Source organism: Manacus vitellinus, unplaced genomic scaffold (assembly GCF_001715985.3).
Source record: "Manacus vitellinus isolate BGI_N305 unplaced genomic scaffold, ASM171598v3 scaffold_3_pilon, whole genome shotgun sequence".
NCBI lineage: Eukaryota > Metazoa > Chordata > Aves > Passeriformes > Pipridae > Manacus > Manacus vitellinus.
In genome coordinates this window covers 42,246,790-42,267,555 of record NW_021940535.1, presented here as the reverse complement: position 1 = coordinate 42,267,555, position 20,766 = coordinate 42,246,790, and the positions used below count along the sequence as shown (strand labels likewise).

Sequence of the window (20,766 nt, the reverse complement as noted above, 5' to 3'; positions counted from 1 at the left end):
GACTTTTTAAATTGAGTAACTCCTTTTGCCTTTGTATTTTAAGACTGTTTTTGATCCAGTTGGTAAATTGAACTTTCTAATTTCCAGTTAAATCTTTTCTTTATTCCACTGAGATGTGAAAACCTCTGGCTGAGATGTAATGTGATATTTCCTATCTTGGCCCTTATGCTAATGTAATTTGAATGGGGGTAAGAGACTATTTAAAGTGGTCTGTGCTTATCTCAACATTAGTGTTATATGTGCACATGTAGATGCATTGGTACATCCCTGGAATTTTTATGATGTGAGAAAATTTGGTATTTTTGTGTAGTTACCATCTAGATGCTTTTAAGATAGTTTGAACTATATAAAAAGATATTTATATGCAAGTATTTCTTAGCTCTTGGGAAATGATTTTTGTAAAGGATTATAGATACTGTAAACTTTATGATATTAAAATGAGCATGCTTAATGTTAGATATAGCAGCAAGAATAGTGTTTACATTACACAACAAAAATTTACCCATATGGCAGTATTCTCCATGAACTCAGAGTATATTCCCCTTAGGATATTATAAGTGCTAATATTAATAACATTTATTAATTAATGTTTTTATTGAAAGTCATTGAAGACAATGCATTGAACAGTAGAGATTTTACAGTTTTACAGGTACCAGGCTACTTGTCAAATTATCATTCTGCTTTCCTTTCTTTGAACTTCACATGAACCACCAGATTGCTTCTTTCTGGTTGCTGAATTTTAAGCTCTACAAACTTGGATGACATAAGGTTGAGTTGACAGTTTGCTTCTGTTGTTGATGCTCCTTCAAGAATTTCTTTAGGCCATCAGCTCAGATCAGCCTTCTTGGAAAAACTTATTGTTACTGGTTGAGTAAGGAATGGGTGTGCTTATAAATATCCTCTCAGTCACTACAGTGATTTTTATCTTTTTTTTATTTGTGTCTGTGGAAGCCTGTAGAAATATTACTCGGATAGTACATTAAAGAATTCATAGCCAGGAGTAGAAATAAATCTTTCATATAATTTAAAAGCACAAACAAATGAATATAGAATATTAGACCACAATATTTTTGCATGAAACAAATATGATCTTGTAGCTGCCCATAAGATACAAGAATATAATTTTGGTGTGTTATGGATTTTTCAGCTGTGATATGTTGTTATATTTTGGTCATCTTGCACTGGATACTGTTTCATAAATACTCCACCCAAGGCTATAACGTAATTTATCCTTGCTGGCACCAATATATTAGATGGGTTTGGAGTAAAGGAGATGCATGTTGATGAAAAATGATCCCTAAGATACTTTAACATCTAGTTCATACTGGAGAAGTTTGATGGCTCTTGCACTAGTAAAAGCTTTGCAATCCATATCTAGAATATATTTTAGAAGTTTAAAGGGGGTATTTGTTCCTAACAGTCTGCTTATTTGAGAATACTGCTTATGATGAAATGGCACCTGCCTCAGATTATAGATAGAGATAGAAACTGCTTAGTGTGCTGTGTTTTACGCACAGCAAAATTAAAGAAAAATGTGCATAAGGAAGGATGGCTTTTTATCATAGCTGTCTTTCATTTGTTAATATCCAGTATAGAAAGAGGCGTGTCCTCCCATTTTGACTTTCATTCGGTCACTCTTGAGAACGTACATGTGGAGCAATACTTAGGGATGCCTCCAAGTAGTTTGTTGTAAATATGAGTGCAATGGGGACGCTGATTGCCTTTGATGATTATTTCTAATGAAGGATGTTGTAATAATACAGGCTCTATAGATATTTAACAAATGTGCTTATTTGTAGCTGACAGGCAGCAATTATTTCACCAATCACCATCATTACTTTAAAAACTGCATTAAGGCACACAGGCATACAAGATGTTGTCTTTAAATTCACTTTTGATTTAACCTGTACATTCTGATTACAGATGTAGTATATGAGAATTGATTCATTTTCAATACAGGCAGACCTTCTTTATTACAACTGTGTTTCTTTATATTGCATCAGCTTTATTATATAGGATGACATGCTAAGATAACCCTACAGTATGTGCTTTTGTAATTATGATTTCTTAATATTTATTGCTGTTTTGGCATTTTAAAATAACCTGAACTTTCATAGGATTTAGCTGTTTAATAAAGTCAGAAGAGAAGGTCAGTCATATGTTTCAGTCAATGCAGAATGTTTGTTGGCTTTTCTAAATGAAAATGGATATCTGTTTATCTTGCCTTAAAGGTCAGGGCCTGAACTTTTAGCATATAGATGTAGGGGTTATTGCTGATATTCTAATGCCATTAAGGTTGTATAACAGTCTAGCTTAATAGCTCACACAAATTAAGATAGTGCAAGACATGACAGTGAGCCTATGTTTATATATATTTTGGTGTAAACTGATACACAGGAAGTATAAATAAATAAAAATAGTTCTTTGCAGCTAATTAATAAAGAAAATAAGGCCACGGATATAACACTAGGAGTGTTAGGACAAACTTTGACCTCGTATACACCAGGACACTCCCAGAGTCTTTATTCTTTGGTTGCAAGGCTTTGAGCCAACGCAACTGAGAGGAATTTAGTCCAACCCTTATAAATAATGAATAAGCAATTATACAGCAAATGAGTCTAAGGCTCAGTCTTTGAGCACTTAGTAACTCACAGCATTTAGCCTGATACTCACTAAAGCATCCAAAAGACTTTTCCATTGGACATTGTGTTACTCAGATTTCATATATACTGGTTTTGACACTGCTGTACTAAGACAAGCCTGTAGTACTCAATCTGTAAATTAACTTCATCTTACCTGATTGACCTTAAGTCAATTGGATATGTCTATCTCGTATTGGCCTCATTAGCCACCAGCATGCTTGTAACAAACGTGGATAGAGCCTTCCTAAATCTTTGTTCACGAAGCCCAGCCATGATGAACCTGATTGACCTTAAATACAATGCTCATTGCATCATATAATTTCTATCTATAACTACATATTTGTCTAGATAAATTAAATATCTAATTCTTTAAGTAAAATGTCAAAACTGAGGTCACGTTATTTCAGTTGGTCCTAGTTCTACCAAATATTTTACTAAATTTTTTCTGAGGTATTCAGTGAATCAGGACTTCAGTCCCCATCTCCCCGCTTTCAGAGGGTGACTTAGCTACTTACCATGGGAATCACAATCATCTCTTCCTTTTCGACCCAAAGAATGTTTCTCTCTTGCAAAACAGAATAGCTTCCAGGGAAAGAAATGAGTGACAGGGCTGTAGGATACCTTACAGCAGGAAAACTGTAGCAATTACCAAGTTCATCACAGAAAGGATGTGGCAACTGTGTTCTAGGAAATGGTGAGTCCTGAAACAGAGGCATCTCTGCTCACTACAACAAAGAAAAATGCTTAAATTGTAGATTTGAGCAGGATTACAAGACTCTTTACTCTTCAGAATTTGTTATTCGGTTCCTGTTTGGCTTGCTGGACTTTCTGTGGTTAATAATGCTCCATCTTACATAGAGAGACAATCTGAAGCACTGCAAGTCCCACCAGGTGACTGGGCATTCAGTGCTATAACATGGTGATATTCATCCCTACTGTGCCCAAATTCCTTTCTACAAGAAGTCATTAGGGACAAAAATAAGATGCCATGGATAGTTTGGGAGTAAGTTAATTTAAAATTGCTTCATGTTTGCTCTGGAGTAGGGCACATCTATGGACAATTACTAGTTTTACTTGGGTTTATATAGAGAGGACCCTGAACTTGTCTGTAAGATATCCTGCATCATGTATCTGAAGTGTACAGATTTACATGCATTTTTCATCATACTCTCCTGTTTTCCCCACACAGTTTCTTGAGCCAGACTTTGAACTGACATTTTAAATTTTTGTTTAAAATTGCTTTTGAAGCGATATGTTCTCTTAGAATTCCTGTTCAGATGCAATAAGGGTGTTTGTCACTTTTGAAATGAAGCATGTAGATTCCTAAATTACCTCGATGACCTTGAGAAATGAGATTCAAAAGTAAGGCAGATAATTTTGGGTTTTATTAGTCACTGAAGAACCATAAAGTGCATCAGGTTTCATATTTCCATTTTTTAAAACCACTTCTGATCACTATTAGCAGGCGGTAGCAAAAAGGGAAAAGAATGTTTCTATTAGGTTGATCGAAGATCTTCTTGAGAGGTCTGAGCTTTGCTTGGAGAAAAAACCACGCTTGTTCCAAATCACTCAACTACATAAAAATGGACATGCAATTAGTCTTGATTGTGCATGTGGCTGCAGAAATTTTGTAGACAGCTGAGCGGTCAGCCTTCTAAGCAGTCATTTGCATGTGTAGTTAGCCTGACTACTTGTGCACAAATTCAGAAAATATGGGACTTAAACTAGGAGCAGTAAAATGGTCTTGGTTAGCTTAGTGAAGCCCCTTACAATAAGGAGAACATGTTTGCTGTTTGGCTCTTGCATGAGATTGAGTCCTTCATAAAAAACTGCTTTCCAACATAAACTACTAGGAAAATTATTTTGGTAGTCACCCCTCTGTACATGGATCTCCAGAAAGAGTCTCCTGTGAAAAAGCAGGAAGTTAAAATGCTTGGAAGGGCAATGTCTGCTCCAATTATTGTCAGAGGGCATTTGGCTCTTCTGCTTAGTTTTATTGTAATGTTATCTCTCTCCTTTCATTAAGTGAGAATGCAGAGGTGATGCTTGCTTTTTGTATTGTATCCTGTCAGTGTTTCTATCTAGCAGCACGTTTTGCTACTGAGAATTCAGACCTGCAGTTGGTTCTGGGTGAGGAACGCACAACTTTTCATGCAGAATAGCCTTATGAAAACAGAAACATTGTGCCAGACAGTCTTTCCACAATGAAGAGGGTTATCCCAGCATTAGTGAGAAATTAAGTACTTTGTCACTGGGAGATAAGAAAGTCTAGTAATAAAATTTTTAACATCCTGTCAGTTTATGATCAGATTGCTTCCAAATAAAATGATGAAGTTCATTTTGAAAATACGTTTAATTAAATTTTATGAAAGGATCTCCTCTACCCCCTGCTTTAACTGCTACCAGAACTTTTTTCCTCCAAACCACCAACTGAAGCATCAAATCTGCCCCTCTTCTGTTTGTACAAAATAGTTCTTTTACTATTGTAACTGCCCTTTTTATTCATATAAAACTACTTTGTCTTCAACTCAGAGCTGGCTTAGCTCTTGAGAGTAATGTGACCTTAGAAGGCGTGTTCAGCATCATATTCAGGAAAAAAAGGGAGCTCTAACTTGTCGAGAGAGCTGCTGATTTATCAAAGAAGCCTAAGAATTTGAATTACACAAATTAGTGGGTAATTTTTAAATGTTATTATCACTCAGTGTAATTTGATCGTTGTCTGAGATGACAGCTATAGAGGGAGAAAAATGTTTTCTACCCTTTCTAAAATCTACCCTTTTTAAAATCTTTAAGATATTAAAGTGAACATAGCTGAAATAACCTAAACATTGCAAAGTAAAGTTTTGTGTAAGATGACTCCTGTGTTTTCAAAAATATGGAAATTTCTTCTATTTTCTACTCATGTTGTGGTTCTGCCTGTATGTGTGTCCAGTCTCTCCTGTATTACTAGTATAAATCAGAAATATCAGAGAAGCATACAGTGTGTTTGCACAGTTCCCTCATAATTATAATGCAGTTTTACAACCTAAGAACTGAAAACACTCTAGCAGCAGGAAGATATTAAGATCTTATATGCATTTCTATCAACAGGAGAATGGAAATACATGGAGTAGAGATAACTAAATCAGTTGTGTGTATAAAAAGAAAAAAAAAATTAAAATCAATTCAGTCACAGAAGTTGTATTTATTTTTGGCCTCGGTTGGATGTATCCATTTATTTCCCAGTCTTGTGAGCATCTAATTTATATATAATAAGCATAGGAGCTTATGAAGCTGTATCCTACAGCTAAGAGCAGCTATGGTGCATGAATAGCAGATTGAATCAGAGAGAAGGTAAAAGGAAAATAGCACCCAAAAGCTGCCTCATGCAAAGCTGCACAGAGCAGCATAGTAAAACACGGCCCAGTTGAGGGCCCTTCTTTCCACAGAAACAAGTAATTAGAATTTTCTTCTGCTAATGTCTGGCTTCAGTGTGGATTTGTGGTATTCTGGAGGCTTTGGTAAAGGCTTTCTGGAGATTTGACAGCAGAAAATGCCACAGTCCAGATTTATATCCTGCGTGCATTTGTAATGTGAATGTTTCAACTTCTGTTTTTTCCATGGGGGTTTGAAGTGGAGTGTGTGAACCAGACATCTGTAATGATGCTGTAATCAGGCTATGGGGATTAAGCTTATTAATAATGAAATATTGTCCTGGGAGTGCGTTCCTGTTCAGATATTACTTTAGAAATTTTAGCAGACAAAACCCATACTCAAAGAGCAATATTCAACACAGATCCTTATAATGAGAAAAAGATAAATTCCATAAAAATGTGAAATGTGCCTTAAAAAATCCTTATACAGATCATCTTCTATGTTGCTGGGAGTTAAAGAGCTCTATGAATGTTTGAAGTGTCATTAAAATTGTGAGGTCTCCTAAGTAAAAAATGCATGTTATGAGATCTAATATCTTTTTTTCTTCTCTGTGTAACAGCACTGATAAATTTTATATTGGCCTGAAAGTGGATGAAGACTTTCAAATTCAAATGTCAGCTATCTCAAATGCTGCAGAAGGAAGGGAAGTTGTCTCATTATAGTTAGCCTAGACAAACTGATCCAAATTTCCTGAACAATAAGAACTACATGCCCTTACTGTGCATACAGGAGTACTTAGTTATGTTCAAGATGAAGATTTTAAAAGATTATATCATGCCCAGCCCTGTCACCTGTGTCAGTTTACTTCTTAACATGTTTATCATCTTGATAGTAAAACATACTGTACTAAATTTTAATCAAATATAATTGTGCAGATTTCAGAAACCTGTAGGTAGACTAGTGGTGACTATATTTGACTCTTGTTTTCTTTTCATGTGTGAATATTAACCTGCTCAATAAAGTAGACTTAACAAATGAACATGGGGAACAGTAAGACAGAAATTAATTCAGTCTTCAACGTTACAGTGAGTTGACCCTGGATGGACACCAGGTGCCTACCAAGCAGCTCTATCACTTGCCATCCTCAGCTGGACAAGAGAGGGAAAACATAGCAAAAATCTTGTGAGTCAAGATAAGAACAGGGAAGGTCACTCACCAATTACTGTCACAGGCAAAACAGACTTCACTTGGGGAAACTGATTTGATTTATTGCCAATAAAATCACAGTAGGATAGTGAGAAATAAAACCAAATTTTAAAACACTTTCCCTCCACCCCTCCCTTCTGCCCATGAATTCTCTACCTCTTCTCCCCAGAGGCGCAGGGGGATAGAGAATGGGGGCTGCAGTCAGTTCGTCACACATTGTCTCTGCCACTCCTTTGTCCTCACAGGAAGGATTCCTCACAATCTTCCACTGCTCCAGGGTGGGGTCCTTCCCACAGGAGACAGTCCTCCACCAATATCTCCAACATGGGTCCTTCCCACAGACTGCAGTTCTTCAAGAACTGTTCCAGTGTGGGTCCCTTCCGTGGGGTGCAGCCCTTCAAGAACAGGATCCTCCAGTGTGGGTGCCCCACAGGGTCACAGGTCCCACCAGCAAACCATGTTTCAGCATGGGCTCCTCTCCATAGGGCCACAATTCCTGCCAGGAGCCTCCAACAGGTTGGCTTTCCAGCAGGTCACAGCCTCCTTCAGGCTGTGTGTGGGATCCTCCACAGGCCGCAGGTGGATTTCTGCTACACTGTGGAGCTCCATGGGCTGCAGGGAGACAACCTGCTTCACCATGGGCTTCACCATGGGCTTCAGAGAAGTCTCTGCTCTGGCACCTGGACCACCTCCTCCCCCTCCTTCTGCACTGATATTGGGATCTGCAGAGCTCTTTCTCTCACTCTTCTCTCTGGCTGCTGTTGTGCAGTTGTTTTTTTTCCCCTTCTTAAACACGTCAACACCTGAGATGTTTCAAATGGAAGTTGTAGGTGCTGCCACTCTGTTGGGGTGGTCTCTGCTGAATGGCCATCTGTTTTCATGCTAGATGAGGGGTCCTGAATAGACTTGATGTGTAATGTTGGGGAGGGAGGGAGAGTGACAGTTTTCAACTTGTAGTTTCAGGGGTTGTTGATAACACTGGACAGATTGCATCAAAGAGAGGATCACAAATGAGCTTTCTGTGTAGTAGGAAAGGCTTCTGTTTGCCCTCTCAGCTTGTGAATTCTGGAGCTGGTGGTACCTATCAATAATTAGTTGTGGGCATAATTTCTCTTAAATACAAGTCTCATTTGCCATATTGACGACACCCTCTCTGAATTTCTCCAGGTCATCTTAAATATCTTTGTTTTGCTTCAGTCTGTCTTAGCCAAGTGTAGTCAGTCACTTGGATGTACAGCAGGACATCTCAGCAAAAGTGGCAGCCTGGTTTGTTCCCTGCCTGCAGAACAGACAATGGGGTGGAACCCAGCGAGAGCCAGGGTGAAGCCCTGGGGCAGAGGAGCTGTTAAAAGAAAACAGCCCAAGATCCCTCAGAGCAGAAGAAATGAGACCACTGAGTTCCAGTTCTGTCACCTGCCAGTGTCCATAAGTGAGCTGACAAAGCCCTATGGCCAGCACCATTGGCTGACTGTCACTGTTGAAAGTGCTGCAAAAGAGAAAGAAAGGATCATTGATGAGATCCAGATTGACAAGAGGGAAGACAGTGATCGGGTATCAGATATGCTTTGTTCTGATTCCTTGTCACTTAGCTCATCTGAAATAGAAAGTCGAAAATATGGCAATGACTTGGAAATCATCAGAACAGCAAGTTGCAGGGAGGGCCTGCTGAGCCACCTGTGCCCAGACTCAATGCTTCAGTTATAGCCTTCTTATAGATGCCTTTTGTTTTCTTTTTTTGCCATGCAGTAATTCTTACATCTTATATGTATTTTCATGGATTGCATCAGTGAGGTATACATACATTCTACTCAGTAAAAATAATATGTAATATAAAATGTGCATTTTAACTAGCAGTGTACATTCTTTATGCAGGTACAGAAGGCTTGGGATTTAGCATTACTTCAAGAGATGTCCCAATTGGTGGCTCTGCTCCAATTTATGTGAAAAACATCCTTCCGAGAGGTGCAGCTATTCAAGATGGGAGACTAAAAGCTGGAGACCGATTAATTGAGGTAAGGAAATGTTACATGTTGTTTGTCTGTGTTTTGGCATGTGCCCACACACTACTTCACTTCCAAAGGCGAATATATTTTATGTTATAGGAAAATGTTTCCCTATTTTTCCTTTTTCTTTGGCTTTATTATTTTTAGGTAAGAGATGAAGTTGCTGGCATTTTCAGTACATAACTGTTTAAAGAGCTGGACCCAGACATACTATAAAAACATGAATTTACATGTCCTAATTGAATGTAGTGTCACAGTCTTGCATTGCTGCTTAGCAATGAATTTAAGCAAAATGATTGTTACCTAGTAAGTAGAATTAAATCAGCATGGAGTGACAGACCAGAAATTATCGAAGATGTTGCCAAGTATGGAAGGCAGTACCCTGAAAAGGTTTAGTGAATTAACTAAAGGGATATAAGAGGAGGGCAGTCCTAAAGAGAATCAAGGCCACTTCCCTCCTGAAGGAAGGATGTCCTCAAGGGAACAAAATTTCTTTTAGATAGGTGCACCGCAGAGATCTTTCTGCAAATCTAGCTGGAGTGATATAAGATGTTACCACCCACAGCTCTTCATTACTGTCCCTAAGCCAAATGACACTGGAGGTACTGCTGAGCCTGTAACTGCCTCTCAGTGCCCTAACTTCACTTTACTGCAAAATTGGCCAAGTCAGCTTGAATTGTTGCTGGAGGATAGCCCTCTGTAATTACTGTAATTCAAGGTAACCCAGATGACTTGGCTAGAAGGGGACTGAGAAGCATTTAAGATGACAGCTGTGGCATCTCAACAGTGTGAGCTATGGTCTCTTACAAGGGGAAGGAAAAAGATGGTTTTCTGACTCCTGAGCACCATGCTCCCTTGCTTAGCACCGTTAGTTGATTTACCTTCATTTTCAGAATGTTTCTGAACAGGCAAGCCTGAGATTACTTGGTCTTTCTCTGGCTTCTCCCTTACTGATGTTAGCTCATACAGTGGGAAATTCTGCATGTATCCCATACCTGTCTGTCCTGATAAGTGGCATGTGGAGGCCAAGGGATTGGACCGCTGAACAGAGGCAAGATAAAGAGTAGCTACCCCAAAGTTATTCAGGGAAAAAATTACTTTCTACTGTTGTCAGAATTTGTTGTGCAAGATGTATTTGGAAGGTAGGTATAACACCAAGACATGTGGAAACAGGACCAGTTTTGGAAAGATTTTTATGCAGAAATTCTTGTAAGAAATACTGGTAGATGGGATTAGTTGACCTTAGAGTACTCTGGACTATACTGTTGCTGCTGAAAAGGCGTGAAGTATAGCTGTCTGGCTTGTTATTTTTATTTGTCTGTGAAGGATGACCATTTAATTAGTTCTATTAAGTGAAAACTGTAATGTGAGCTAATGAGCAGGTTACTCCAGTGAGGGTTTTTTAATACTGTCCCATATGATTCACGTGACTTTTTACTATTAATTTCTGCTGTTTTTCCTGGTTTGGAGTCTTACTAGTTTCTAACATTTTTTTTTGTCACAGGTAAATGGAGTCGATTTAACAGGCAAAACTCAAGAAGAAGTTGTGTCCTTGCTGCGAAGTACCAAGATGGGAGGGACAGTTGGCCTTTTGATTTTTCGACAGGAAGAAACATTCCATCCAAGGGAACTGGTGCGTAAAATAGAGAGCAGCTAAGAGATTTAGATGAGTATGAGAAAATGATTTGATCTTGTCACCTGCTAGTAAACATGCCTGGCCAGCACTGAATATAAGAAAAAGAAAAAAAGCTATTTTGTTTTATTTAGAATATTTTACATGCATGTTTTATATTTTCTTTGAGATTTGCTATTGGAATTAAGTATTTTTGGTACTGTATAAGTGAGAGCTTTATTTTGAGTCAAAATGTTTATAGAAGAAGCTATTGCATAGACTTTATTTGGATGCATGCAGACAAGTAGATTATTTCATATCTTTCATAAGGACAAATCTGTTTGAAAGCCTACCATTTTTCCCACTACCTGCTCACTAATATGTTTTAGAGCATATAATATTATGCCAAAACAGGATATGTAAATACTTTTCTATCCAAATATCCCAGATATAAGAAATAGAAATGCAATCTCTGTGGAATGGAAACCCTGCAGTTATTAATTTAACAGGGCAATTCAGAAGATGTTTCTGAGAAATTTACATTAAATGGAAATAAAACGGTGTTTCATACTATCCCTGCTCCACTTGCATAGTGTATACAGATATTTCTCTGATAATTATTCAAGATAATTTCTGTTATGAAAAGATAGACTGTAAATGTAGCAGTTTTACTTTGTTCTGTACTCGATTAAACTGCTGAACTTATTTATTATTTGTATTGTTGCAGTTATGTACAGCTCTAAAAATAACTTATTTAGTTGCATTATTGTGAGAAGATAGACAAATATAAGTATGATGAATTAATTGCTTCATTTTTCTATTGGATTTGTGTTATTTTGAATGCAAAGAGAATGAATTTTCATTTGGCCATTTCAAGACATTTAACATTAGCCTTTTACTTTTCAAAACTACAATTAAACCTAGGAAGTCAAAGTGACAGAGAAGGTCACAAATGAACCTCACTTTTACTTTAATATTCTTGGAACATGACTTCAAGTACTGAAATGAAAACTGTCGTAAAATGAAGAGAAATAAACAATTTGAGATCCTATTATGCCCTACTTATCACTGGAACAGTGAAAGCCATCTGTTTATAAGTATATGCTGTAATTTTCACAGTATTACTATCTTACATAAAGGTGAATGAAAATGCTTTTTGAGATTTCTAAATAAACTTAGAAGTAAGAAAATGTCTTAATTTTGTGTATATTATTTCTATGGTAAAATGAGGATATTTTAACGCATATTTTGACACAGGATTTTGTTTAAATAATTGTAAACAAAGATACGATGTGAGTAATGCAGAGATTTAATAGCAATACTTGAAGTAGTTTTAAAATAACAGCAAATCAGCCCCTTTAAATGAGTTCAACCTCAGTAGCCTCCCTGCTGCAACTCAGGCAATACTCCCTCAAATATTTTGGCAAAGACCAGCATAAGGAAGGCAGTCATGGCTGTGTCAGGTAGTAGGTGGGTTTTGTGCTATGTAATCAGAGATCAGATCTGAACTGGTGTGTTTTTCTGTAGCTCCAGTTGAACAAATGATATTGTGAGGATCTGACAGTACATGCCTGTGATGATCCTCTGTTCCATAAGGACTTGTTTGTTTGCATTCTGATATGAAGGACTCTTAGGCATGCACTGCTGGCTGCTGTCAAAGAGTGGGAGCAGAATTGCTGGGAAAGGTGCTGAACTAAAAGTCATCATAAGGGCTGTTCTTTATTCTCTGGTAAGAAATGGTCCTAAAAGAAAAAATAAAAGAGGTCTTTTCAACCAGCTCCTCTCATAGACTTTTACTAGCTTTATAAAAAAAAAATAATAATATCGAAACAGGGAGGGGAAGTCTGAAGTCATGTCAGTTCATCTTTTTCACATGCAAACCTTCTTTGACCACCTAGGAACAATTTGTCTTTGCATCCTTCCCCTATTTCTCTATTTCTACATTTGTGTGCTCTAAATAGTAACTAAATGAGATGTGTCTCAAAAATCGTATGTATAAAATCATGTCATTTGATGTTATCCATCTCATAAAGGGCAGGACTTGCTGTTGCTTGCTGAGGAGTGGTCAATATTTAAACCATTTTATATTTACCAACATTTGTACTGATAGTAGTCCCAATAAAAGAGGTGTTTAGATTTTATGTTTTGAGTTATGGCTTGTTGAATGACTTTTGAAAACAAGTTAAGTATCTTTGGGTTTCTTTTTGAGTAAAATGAAGATAATAAACTTAGGAATGTTGTGGAATTTAATGTCTTTGATGTATGTTGCTGTTATTGTCTGAAAGAGACCTACAAAACTATGTAGACTATGTAGACCTACAAAACTAGTTGTAGCGAAAACTTACGTGATTCTTAAACTGAGCCCATTTAGGTTATTATGGAATCTTTGTAGCCTGTGTGATCAGGTCAGGAAGTATGTACATGTGCAGTGCAGCACATCATGGTAAAAGTGAGTAAAATGTGGAAGCAGGGCATAAAATCAAATTGGCAGAAATCAACTTTTCTGACCAGTAAGATCTGGAAGAATGATTATGTTTCACCAGAATACCAGGCATTTTTATTGCTTCTGCAGTTACCTAATGCCAGATAGGTAATCTATTAGGGCTTGTCCAAGTTAATGTGAGGTAGAGGCACATTGTCTCTTAAAGATATTCCTTGCTCCCTCCCTTCATGAAAGGGGTGAGGATTACTCTGGTTAAATAAAGCTCCTGTTGCACTGTGGTTACCTCATGTAACTTGTGTAGCCTTTTCTTAGAGCTGCTACTGTCTATGGGAATAATCTGAAGGATTGGCTTGGCTTATTTAACTTTAGAGCTATATTCTCAGTATCAACAGAGACTAGCTAACAGAGTTAATCTCCAGTACCCTACAAGTTAATATGCCCCTTGGTACATATATGTCCTTTACATGTTTCTGGTAGTTGTCTCCTTCATCATTTTTTCCTTACTGGTTGTTGGCTTCAGGTTGAAGCTAACTGGATGTTTGTGTTACTGCTTAGCCACTACTTTTTTGTGCTTTATCATTTGAATCTCCTTCAAAACAGCCTAAAGCAAAAATGTCCAGTAAACCCTAGCATTTCATTGTTTCCCAGCTGAATGGAAACAAATAGCTGGTTAACCCAAAAGTGATCAGCCAGCCAGCAGCAAGGTGTCTCCTGAGTGTTCATATGGGTTTTAATATGGGCTTGGAAGAGCCATAGTTCCTTACGTGTGTTTCCAGAATTGTTTGGGGGTTGCATTTTCCAATGACATGTGTCTGCCTTATGTGCCCTGAGACACAGGTGAGGAATGCAAAGTACAGGAGTGTCCCATCTCCAGTGAACTGAAAGAACCCTCCTGTACTGGGATATCCAGTGCTGTTGTTCTGGTTCATCCAAACATGCTCAAAAGGGGAATCCCTTGCTAAAATGAGAATGGATGTTTTAAAAAATAGGTACTCATTTGAAATATTTGGAAGGGTTCATCTGGACTACCGAGGTCATTCTTTGAAAACTTCGAAGCAGAAGGGAAAGGCCAGGGGAGAACATCCCTGAATGAGAACTTTCCCTCAGCCAGAAAATGGTGCAAGCAGCCATGGTTCTTCCTTGCCCAGATAGTCACCTCCCCCATAACCAAATAAAGTCAGGTGCACTACCACAAGATCACTGGAGTTATTTTTGTTCACCTCTCTTTTAGTGCTTGTTTAGACAATTTTCAGTCAGAGTTGTGACAAACACCCTTCATTTTTTCATTACCACTTCACATCAGAATTAGAGCTCTTTGTTTATCCCCATGATGATAGATAGTATATGTCATATGTAGTCGTGTTCTTATTTATTTTTTTTACTTCCTTTAGAATGCAGAACAAAGCCAGTCACAAATTCCAAAGGAAACGGTAAGAGCTTTGTCTTTTCCATATTGGAAGACTCCCAAATGTTTTTAACTTGATATGGCACTTCTCCATCAAAGTTTTACAGATCCTTCTTTCATCTTATATACTGTAGATGGCTCTCTGTAGCTTTAAATTTTAAATGCATTTTTTAATGTAATTTCAAATACTGTTTAAAAATTATATACAATTCATTTATTACATACGTTCAAGTGCTATTTGAAATTACATCTTTTATACACAGCCAACGACCTAAAGTTAAATGATAAGAGTAGACTGTTAACTTGGGTTACATATTGAAGCTAATTGTTTTAATCATGATTATATGACTGAAATATGAGATACAAACACAGAAATTAGGCAGCTGGGGTTTAAGTTTTAATTGTATCCTCATAGCAAACTAGTGTTAGTTATTTTTAAGAAACTATAGGGAAATAGTATCAACTTCAACCTTAAGAAGGCTGAAACTGGTCTGTATGTGATGTGTCAGTGAGGCTTTATATTGAGGTTGTATACTGTTTATATTCCTCACTTTAGTCAGTGGAACAGGATCAGTTCAATACACAATATACTAATACATATAACAAGTTTTTCTAAAATAAAAGGTTTATTTCATTAAATACTAGCAGAGGATATTACTATAATATATTACCTTAAAGTTGCACTGTATTTTAATTAAAAACATACTTCAAGAAGCTCCATTCAGTTAGGTACCCATTTAAAAATTAAATAAGAAATTAGATTACGGAGAAATTGAGAGAGTACATGTGGGGATTTGAAATTATTTAAGCTGTGGAAAACCAGAAAGAGCTTGTCCAATTGGTTTAGAATGCCTTAGCAGCAATGGTGAGATGGTGTCTGCCATAAAAAAGAAAGTCAGGACTAAGTGAATAGATGTAAGAGCCATCTCAGTGAAATAGTCAAGGGTACATTGGCTGATACTATTATTTTTTCAGGCCAGTGGAATGTAACTGTTAAAACGGGCATTTGGGTTGAATGTAGCAATATTCACTTTTATCCTTCTGGTTTTTGGTGTCCTTCTAGTGTGAAAGTCATCTGCATAAGGCCCCTCTAAAACGTGGGTATACCATTGTTTTAGACATGCCTTGCAGTATCTTTTTAGTGCATCTCATTAGAGTACAGTATGTTTTTATCTTCATGGTTTCATACCACGTACTGCTGATATAAAGGGAGATCAAAGATCAAAGCCCAGCATAGTATTTCTAGCTGAAATTGGATACCATTGAGAATAATGTGTGGGTGCAACCTTATAAAATTATCCTGGTTTTAGGAGTTGAAATTCTGCCCCAAAAACTCATTAAGATAAGGCAGATTTCCTGCAAGGTGTTTATAGAAATCAGTTGCTTATCTCTTGCAAAGTTAATGTTTTGGAGCAAATTCCATGGTGAAACCCTTTCTCTGGCATTCTTGGAACCAACACTCTGACCCATCCAAGGAAAGACCAAAAGAGAATAGGTATTTCTCATTTGTTCTCTTTAGATGTGAGGTAGAAATTGCTTGTTAACCAGGAGGGACAGATAGTGTATGAGTAGCTAGGGATTTCTGAAGAAAACAGCCAGAAAACCCTAGCAAGCCTTGGAAATATGGAAACTAGTTGGAAAACATATGTGGTTACTGAGGGAATGAAGCTAGAAACCTGCTCACTATATAAAAAAAAATGCCTAATGTCTTGTGTTTTTCATTCATTAGGTGTTGGGATTCTTTTGTTATTTATTTGAAGACTCAGAACAACAATGATTGATAGTAGGAAAACTAGGTCTCTTTATATTGTCTACTCCAGTGTGGGAATAAAAAATGGACTAAATGTGAAAGGTGTCAGTGGATATTTATAATTCACAATGCTATTACACTTACCTCCCTTCTACCAATCTACTTTGTTTTGGATAACTGTGATAATCCAGTTCTACAAAACTAATTTTCCTCAGCTATACATTAATAATACAGTTACTCATTTTTTTATTATTATTTTTGAAAGTATTTTTCATTGCTTTCCTTTATTTTCCTTGGTTCTGCCTCAATACCTATTTATTTTTCATCTGTCTACTTTTCAGGTCTTTGAGATTTCTAATCTTGCAATTTCTATTTCTGTGCCTGCTCTGATCTTTGTGCTGTTAGTTGTGAGGTTTTAGTCTCCAAGTGTCAAGGACTTGATAGTAGAAAGCAAAGCAAAAAAAAACCTCAACAAAAAAGCATGATGAAAGCAGTGAAGCTACAGAAATGAGAAAGGTGAAATGCAAGTCTGTTTTTAATTTAAAGACAAAATGGTTGTGAGGTTTTTTTGTTGTTTATTCCTTAGTGCGGAAATAGAAGAAAAGTGCACCTTTGAAATTAAAAAAAGAAAAAGAAAAAAAATAACCTTGAAAGTGGAAGACCTGAAATAAAATCTCAAATATCAAGCCTAATTTATCAGTAAATTCTTAGCACTCAGGGGTTACATTCATGTAACTGTTACTTTGAAATGGTTTACATTAATATTGTGGCACTAGGATGCAGTAGTTAGTCCTCATAGATGTAATAAATGAAAACCTTGAAGATCAGTTTTTTCTTGATTTGTGACCTGAAATCCTTGACAGAGTTACTTCTTACAACCCATACAGAAAGCATATAACTTCGTATTTTATATGCTATCACAGAATACAGATTCTTATATTCTCAGTCTTGAACTTCCATATGAGGAGATTTTGTAATTTGCTCGACTCACAGAATTCAAGCTTTCCAGCATCTTCAGCTTCTGATCAGTAACTGTGCCCTGGTAAAAACAGGACTACTGGTTTTGCCTTCTATTTTGCTTATGAACAGAGCTGGCGTGCTGTTTACTTATGAAGCAAGGAAATCTCCCATATCTTGGTTGAAACATTGTTTCACCCAGCCATGAGTTTGTGCCATTTGTATAGCTGATGACAGCATGGAACAGATGCACCTATTTCTAAATGTGGTGATTATTTGGAATGTAGGAAATTGACCGTAATATGAAAACTAGTAATTTATCATTATTACATTTCTGTTTCTAAGCATAATTATCTTAATCTGGTTACAGTGCATTGAAATGAACTGTTAATTATGCTATGTAAAACATCTGCCAATTAATTTTTCCTCATACTCTTTGAAAGTCAATAATGTTTTAGTAATATTTTGCTCTTACAATTGTCATTTACTGTTTGTTTTCTGAATTCAGAACCAGCAAGTTAACTTTCATGTAAGCAGAATACTAGAAAAATAATAATTATCATATAAGTGTTTTCTAGGGAGTGTTGTCTATTGATAAAAGGCAATTCAAAGTTAGGATTCAGGATTTTATTTCATGATTTTTGTACTCAGCAGCATGGGAAACCTTCAGTTTTCTGTTCTCATTTGTTTTTCTGTCAAATTGCTGTAAGTGAGCAGAATGTTATGTATTTTAGTGAGTGCAGGATTCGTAACAGTGACATAACAAGAGTGTTGGAACAGTATATAAATGTTTAGCAGCCCTGATAGAAATTGCAAATGGGATTGCTTTTTATTTTCTTCTGAACTTGAACATTTGATACTCCTGTTATTATCTAAATTTCATTTTGATCACCACGTTTTTTCCGATCCAGTTGCTGTTTTTACCATATACTGTATGTGTGATTCTGAGTAAATTAGCTAGCTACACTTTTTTTTTGCAAGAATTCATTACCTATAGGAATAGGGTGATACTGGTCAGAGGCATTTTGTAAGCACTAATGCATAGTTATTTTGTTTGCAACTTTTCATGTTGTCAATATGAGAGATAATATTCACAAATGCCTAGAAATACATTATTTGTATTGATTTATGCAAATAGAAAATTCTTGGGGAAAAAACCACAGTCAGTGTTGAGCTTTAAGAGAGTGCTGTTCTGAGTGCATGTGTGTTTGTCTTTTACTTTTGCTCAAAAGCTGTTTGTATTACTTCAAGATACCTAATCACTGGAGATGTATCCATATATATTTTTCAAAAGCTGTAAGTTAAGTTTCCATCATTTTCTATTTAGCACTTACAGAGAACTTCAGCTTTTATACCAGCTTTATGTCATTCGGTTGATGCAACTCTTCCTTCACACACAACCAGCTTTGAAAACCAGTTAAAAGCTTCATCAATTTCCATTGTTACAAGAGGTGATCCAAATGTCTAAAACTGGAGCCAAGATCATACACTGACTAATATCGGACCCACCAGCAGAGATGCTGCTATCATTAGGAACAGAATGATTTCACTGAAAGAGGATATGTTTGACTGATGTTTAAGCTGATGCTGTTATTTCCTCCACAGTGTTTAGGAGTACTGCAGATATATTTTTGTACCTTTTTATCCTCTAACAGTGTGAGGCACAAGGGTGATTGCAATGTTTTAAAAGTGCTATTTTAGTGCTATTTTGAGTGGTTTCAGATAATTGTGACATAAGAAACAGATCACTGGCCATATGAAAGAACAGGTAGTGAATGTGTGATTTTCTGCAGGCTACTGTTGTACTTTCAGTCTTTTACCTTAGGAGATACTCCAGTATTGAATAGCATGTTCTGTGCATTAGGAGTAGTGATGAGACATTAATTCCTACTAAATAATTAATACAGCAGTTGAGTGATAGTGCTCATGAATGCTTTTTGACCAGTCTGAATTTCCTGGAATGTTCAGTGATGATCCACATAAACTTCTGTGTAATGATGTGCTTGAAGTTGACCCTCAGGCTCATAGTGTTGACTGTCACCTGCAGGTGATTTACGTGGGCTGTGATGTGGCACACTTAAGCTGGCTTCATGCAGCACCATGGAGCAACTTTGGCAGATTTCTCGACACTGGCATTGGTAGTAGCAATTGTTGGCCAATTGCCAATTTTGTAGAAGACAACCTGTCCCTCCACTGGGTTCTGTGGCAGGGGGTTGCCTCAGTGCCACCACTGCAGGGTCATCCAGAAGTCACACTGGTGTGTACAAACTTGGTTTGGTGCAAACCTTGTTTTACTGCACCACTGGCTTCAGACTCTTTGTGTTGATTTTTCCTTGATATTAAATCCAGGGAAAATAGTGAGATTAAATGGTTTGCCATGGTTGCCTGAAAGTACGAGTAAGACACAGATCAGTCTGAGTACTCCATATGCTTCCTGTGGAATGTGTTTCTTGCCATGAACTTCTACAAAGGCATTATTTCTCTTTCAACTTGTTTATTCTGTCTGGCTTTCCCAGACACTCTCTATCTCCTTATTTAGTCTTTCAGGTCTTGTAAATCCAATAGGCCAGTGAGAGAAATATAAAGATTTTTAGGGGAGCTGTGTCATTAGTGTGTTGGGCATTGAAGTTTTTCTTGAAGAAGGGATAGTGCAGAGAGCTGTAGCTTTATAGGCTTCTTTGGTGGAGCAGACACCTGCTGTGTATCTATTCCCTTGGTTTTCACTTCTCTAGGAGAAGCAACCTGTAAAGAAAAGGGGTTAGCATTACAATCACATATTTTTGTTTCAGAACATACAGTAGGAGCAGAAAGTTTGAGTAGGAACAACAGTTTGGAAATAGGTATGTTGGCCGGAATAAAGTACGATCATTATGGTTACTTCAGCAGACTAGTCCCTGCATGAAGTCCTGAGGTACAGAACCAGCAGAATATTTTTAGTGGTCTGATCAGTTTTTGAAATGTAAAATCTCATCTGCTTAAACCAGTTTCTATGACAGCCCAGATCTGAGTGTTGGCATTAGGGAGAGTAATGTTAGCATACAAAAGCAATGGACTTCTTATAGAGATAAATAACAAACATGTGGATGTACTTAAACATGGGTTTTTGCAGAGCTCTGATTTCCATACTAAATGAAAATCATATGCTAGAATTTTTGTGCTTTGGAAAAACATTTATTTTTTTTCCTAAATCATATTTTAATCCATCAAAGCCTTTAAACTGAAGACATTTTTGAGTGTGGAATATCTTTTTTGATATTAAATTAAATCCTTAAAATGGACATAATAGGAAATGCAATGGGCCTGTTTTACAGTACTTTCATAAACTAGCATTTCTGCCTATAAATACGTACCAAAGTTAATCCACATATAATATACAACAAAAATTTTCTTGATA

General features: G+C 36.9%; 1 protein-coding gene across 13 annotated transcripts in view; it reads left to right on the top strand.

Moving 5' to 3' along the window:
• Positions 1-20,766, top strand: part of PARD3 (par-3 family cell polarity regulator) — a 432,225-nt gene that overhangs the window by 227,005 nt on the left and 184,454 nt on the right. For 10 of the 13 annotated variants that reach the window (XM_029961730.1, XM_029961729.1, XM_029961728.1 and 7 more), the window contains 3 exons: positions 9,075-9,214; positions 10,710-10,838; positions 14,652-14,690. In XM_029961730.1, coding sequence (XP_029817590.1) covers positions 9,075-9,214; positions 10,710-10,838; positions 14,652-14,690 — 308 coding nt within the window. The remainder of the gene's footprint in view (positions 1-9,074; positions 9,215-10,709; positions 10,839-14,651; positions 14,691-20,766) is intronic. The other 3 variants (XM_029961733.1, XM_029961725.1, XM_029961724.1) reach the window with 1 other exon arrangement.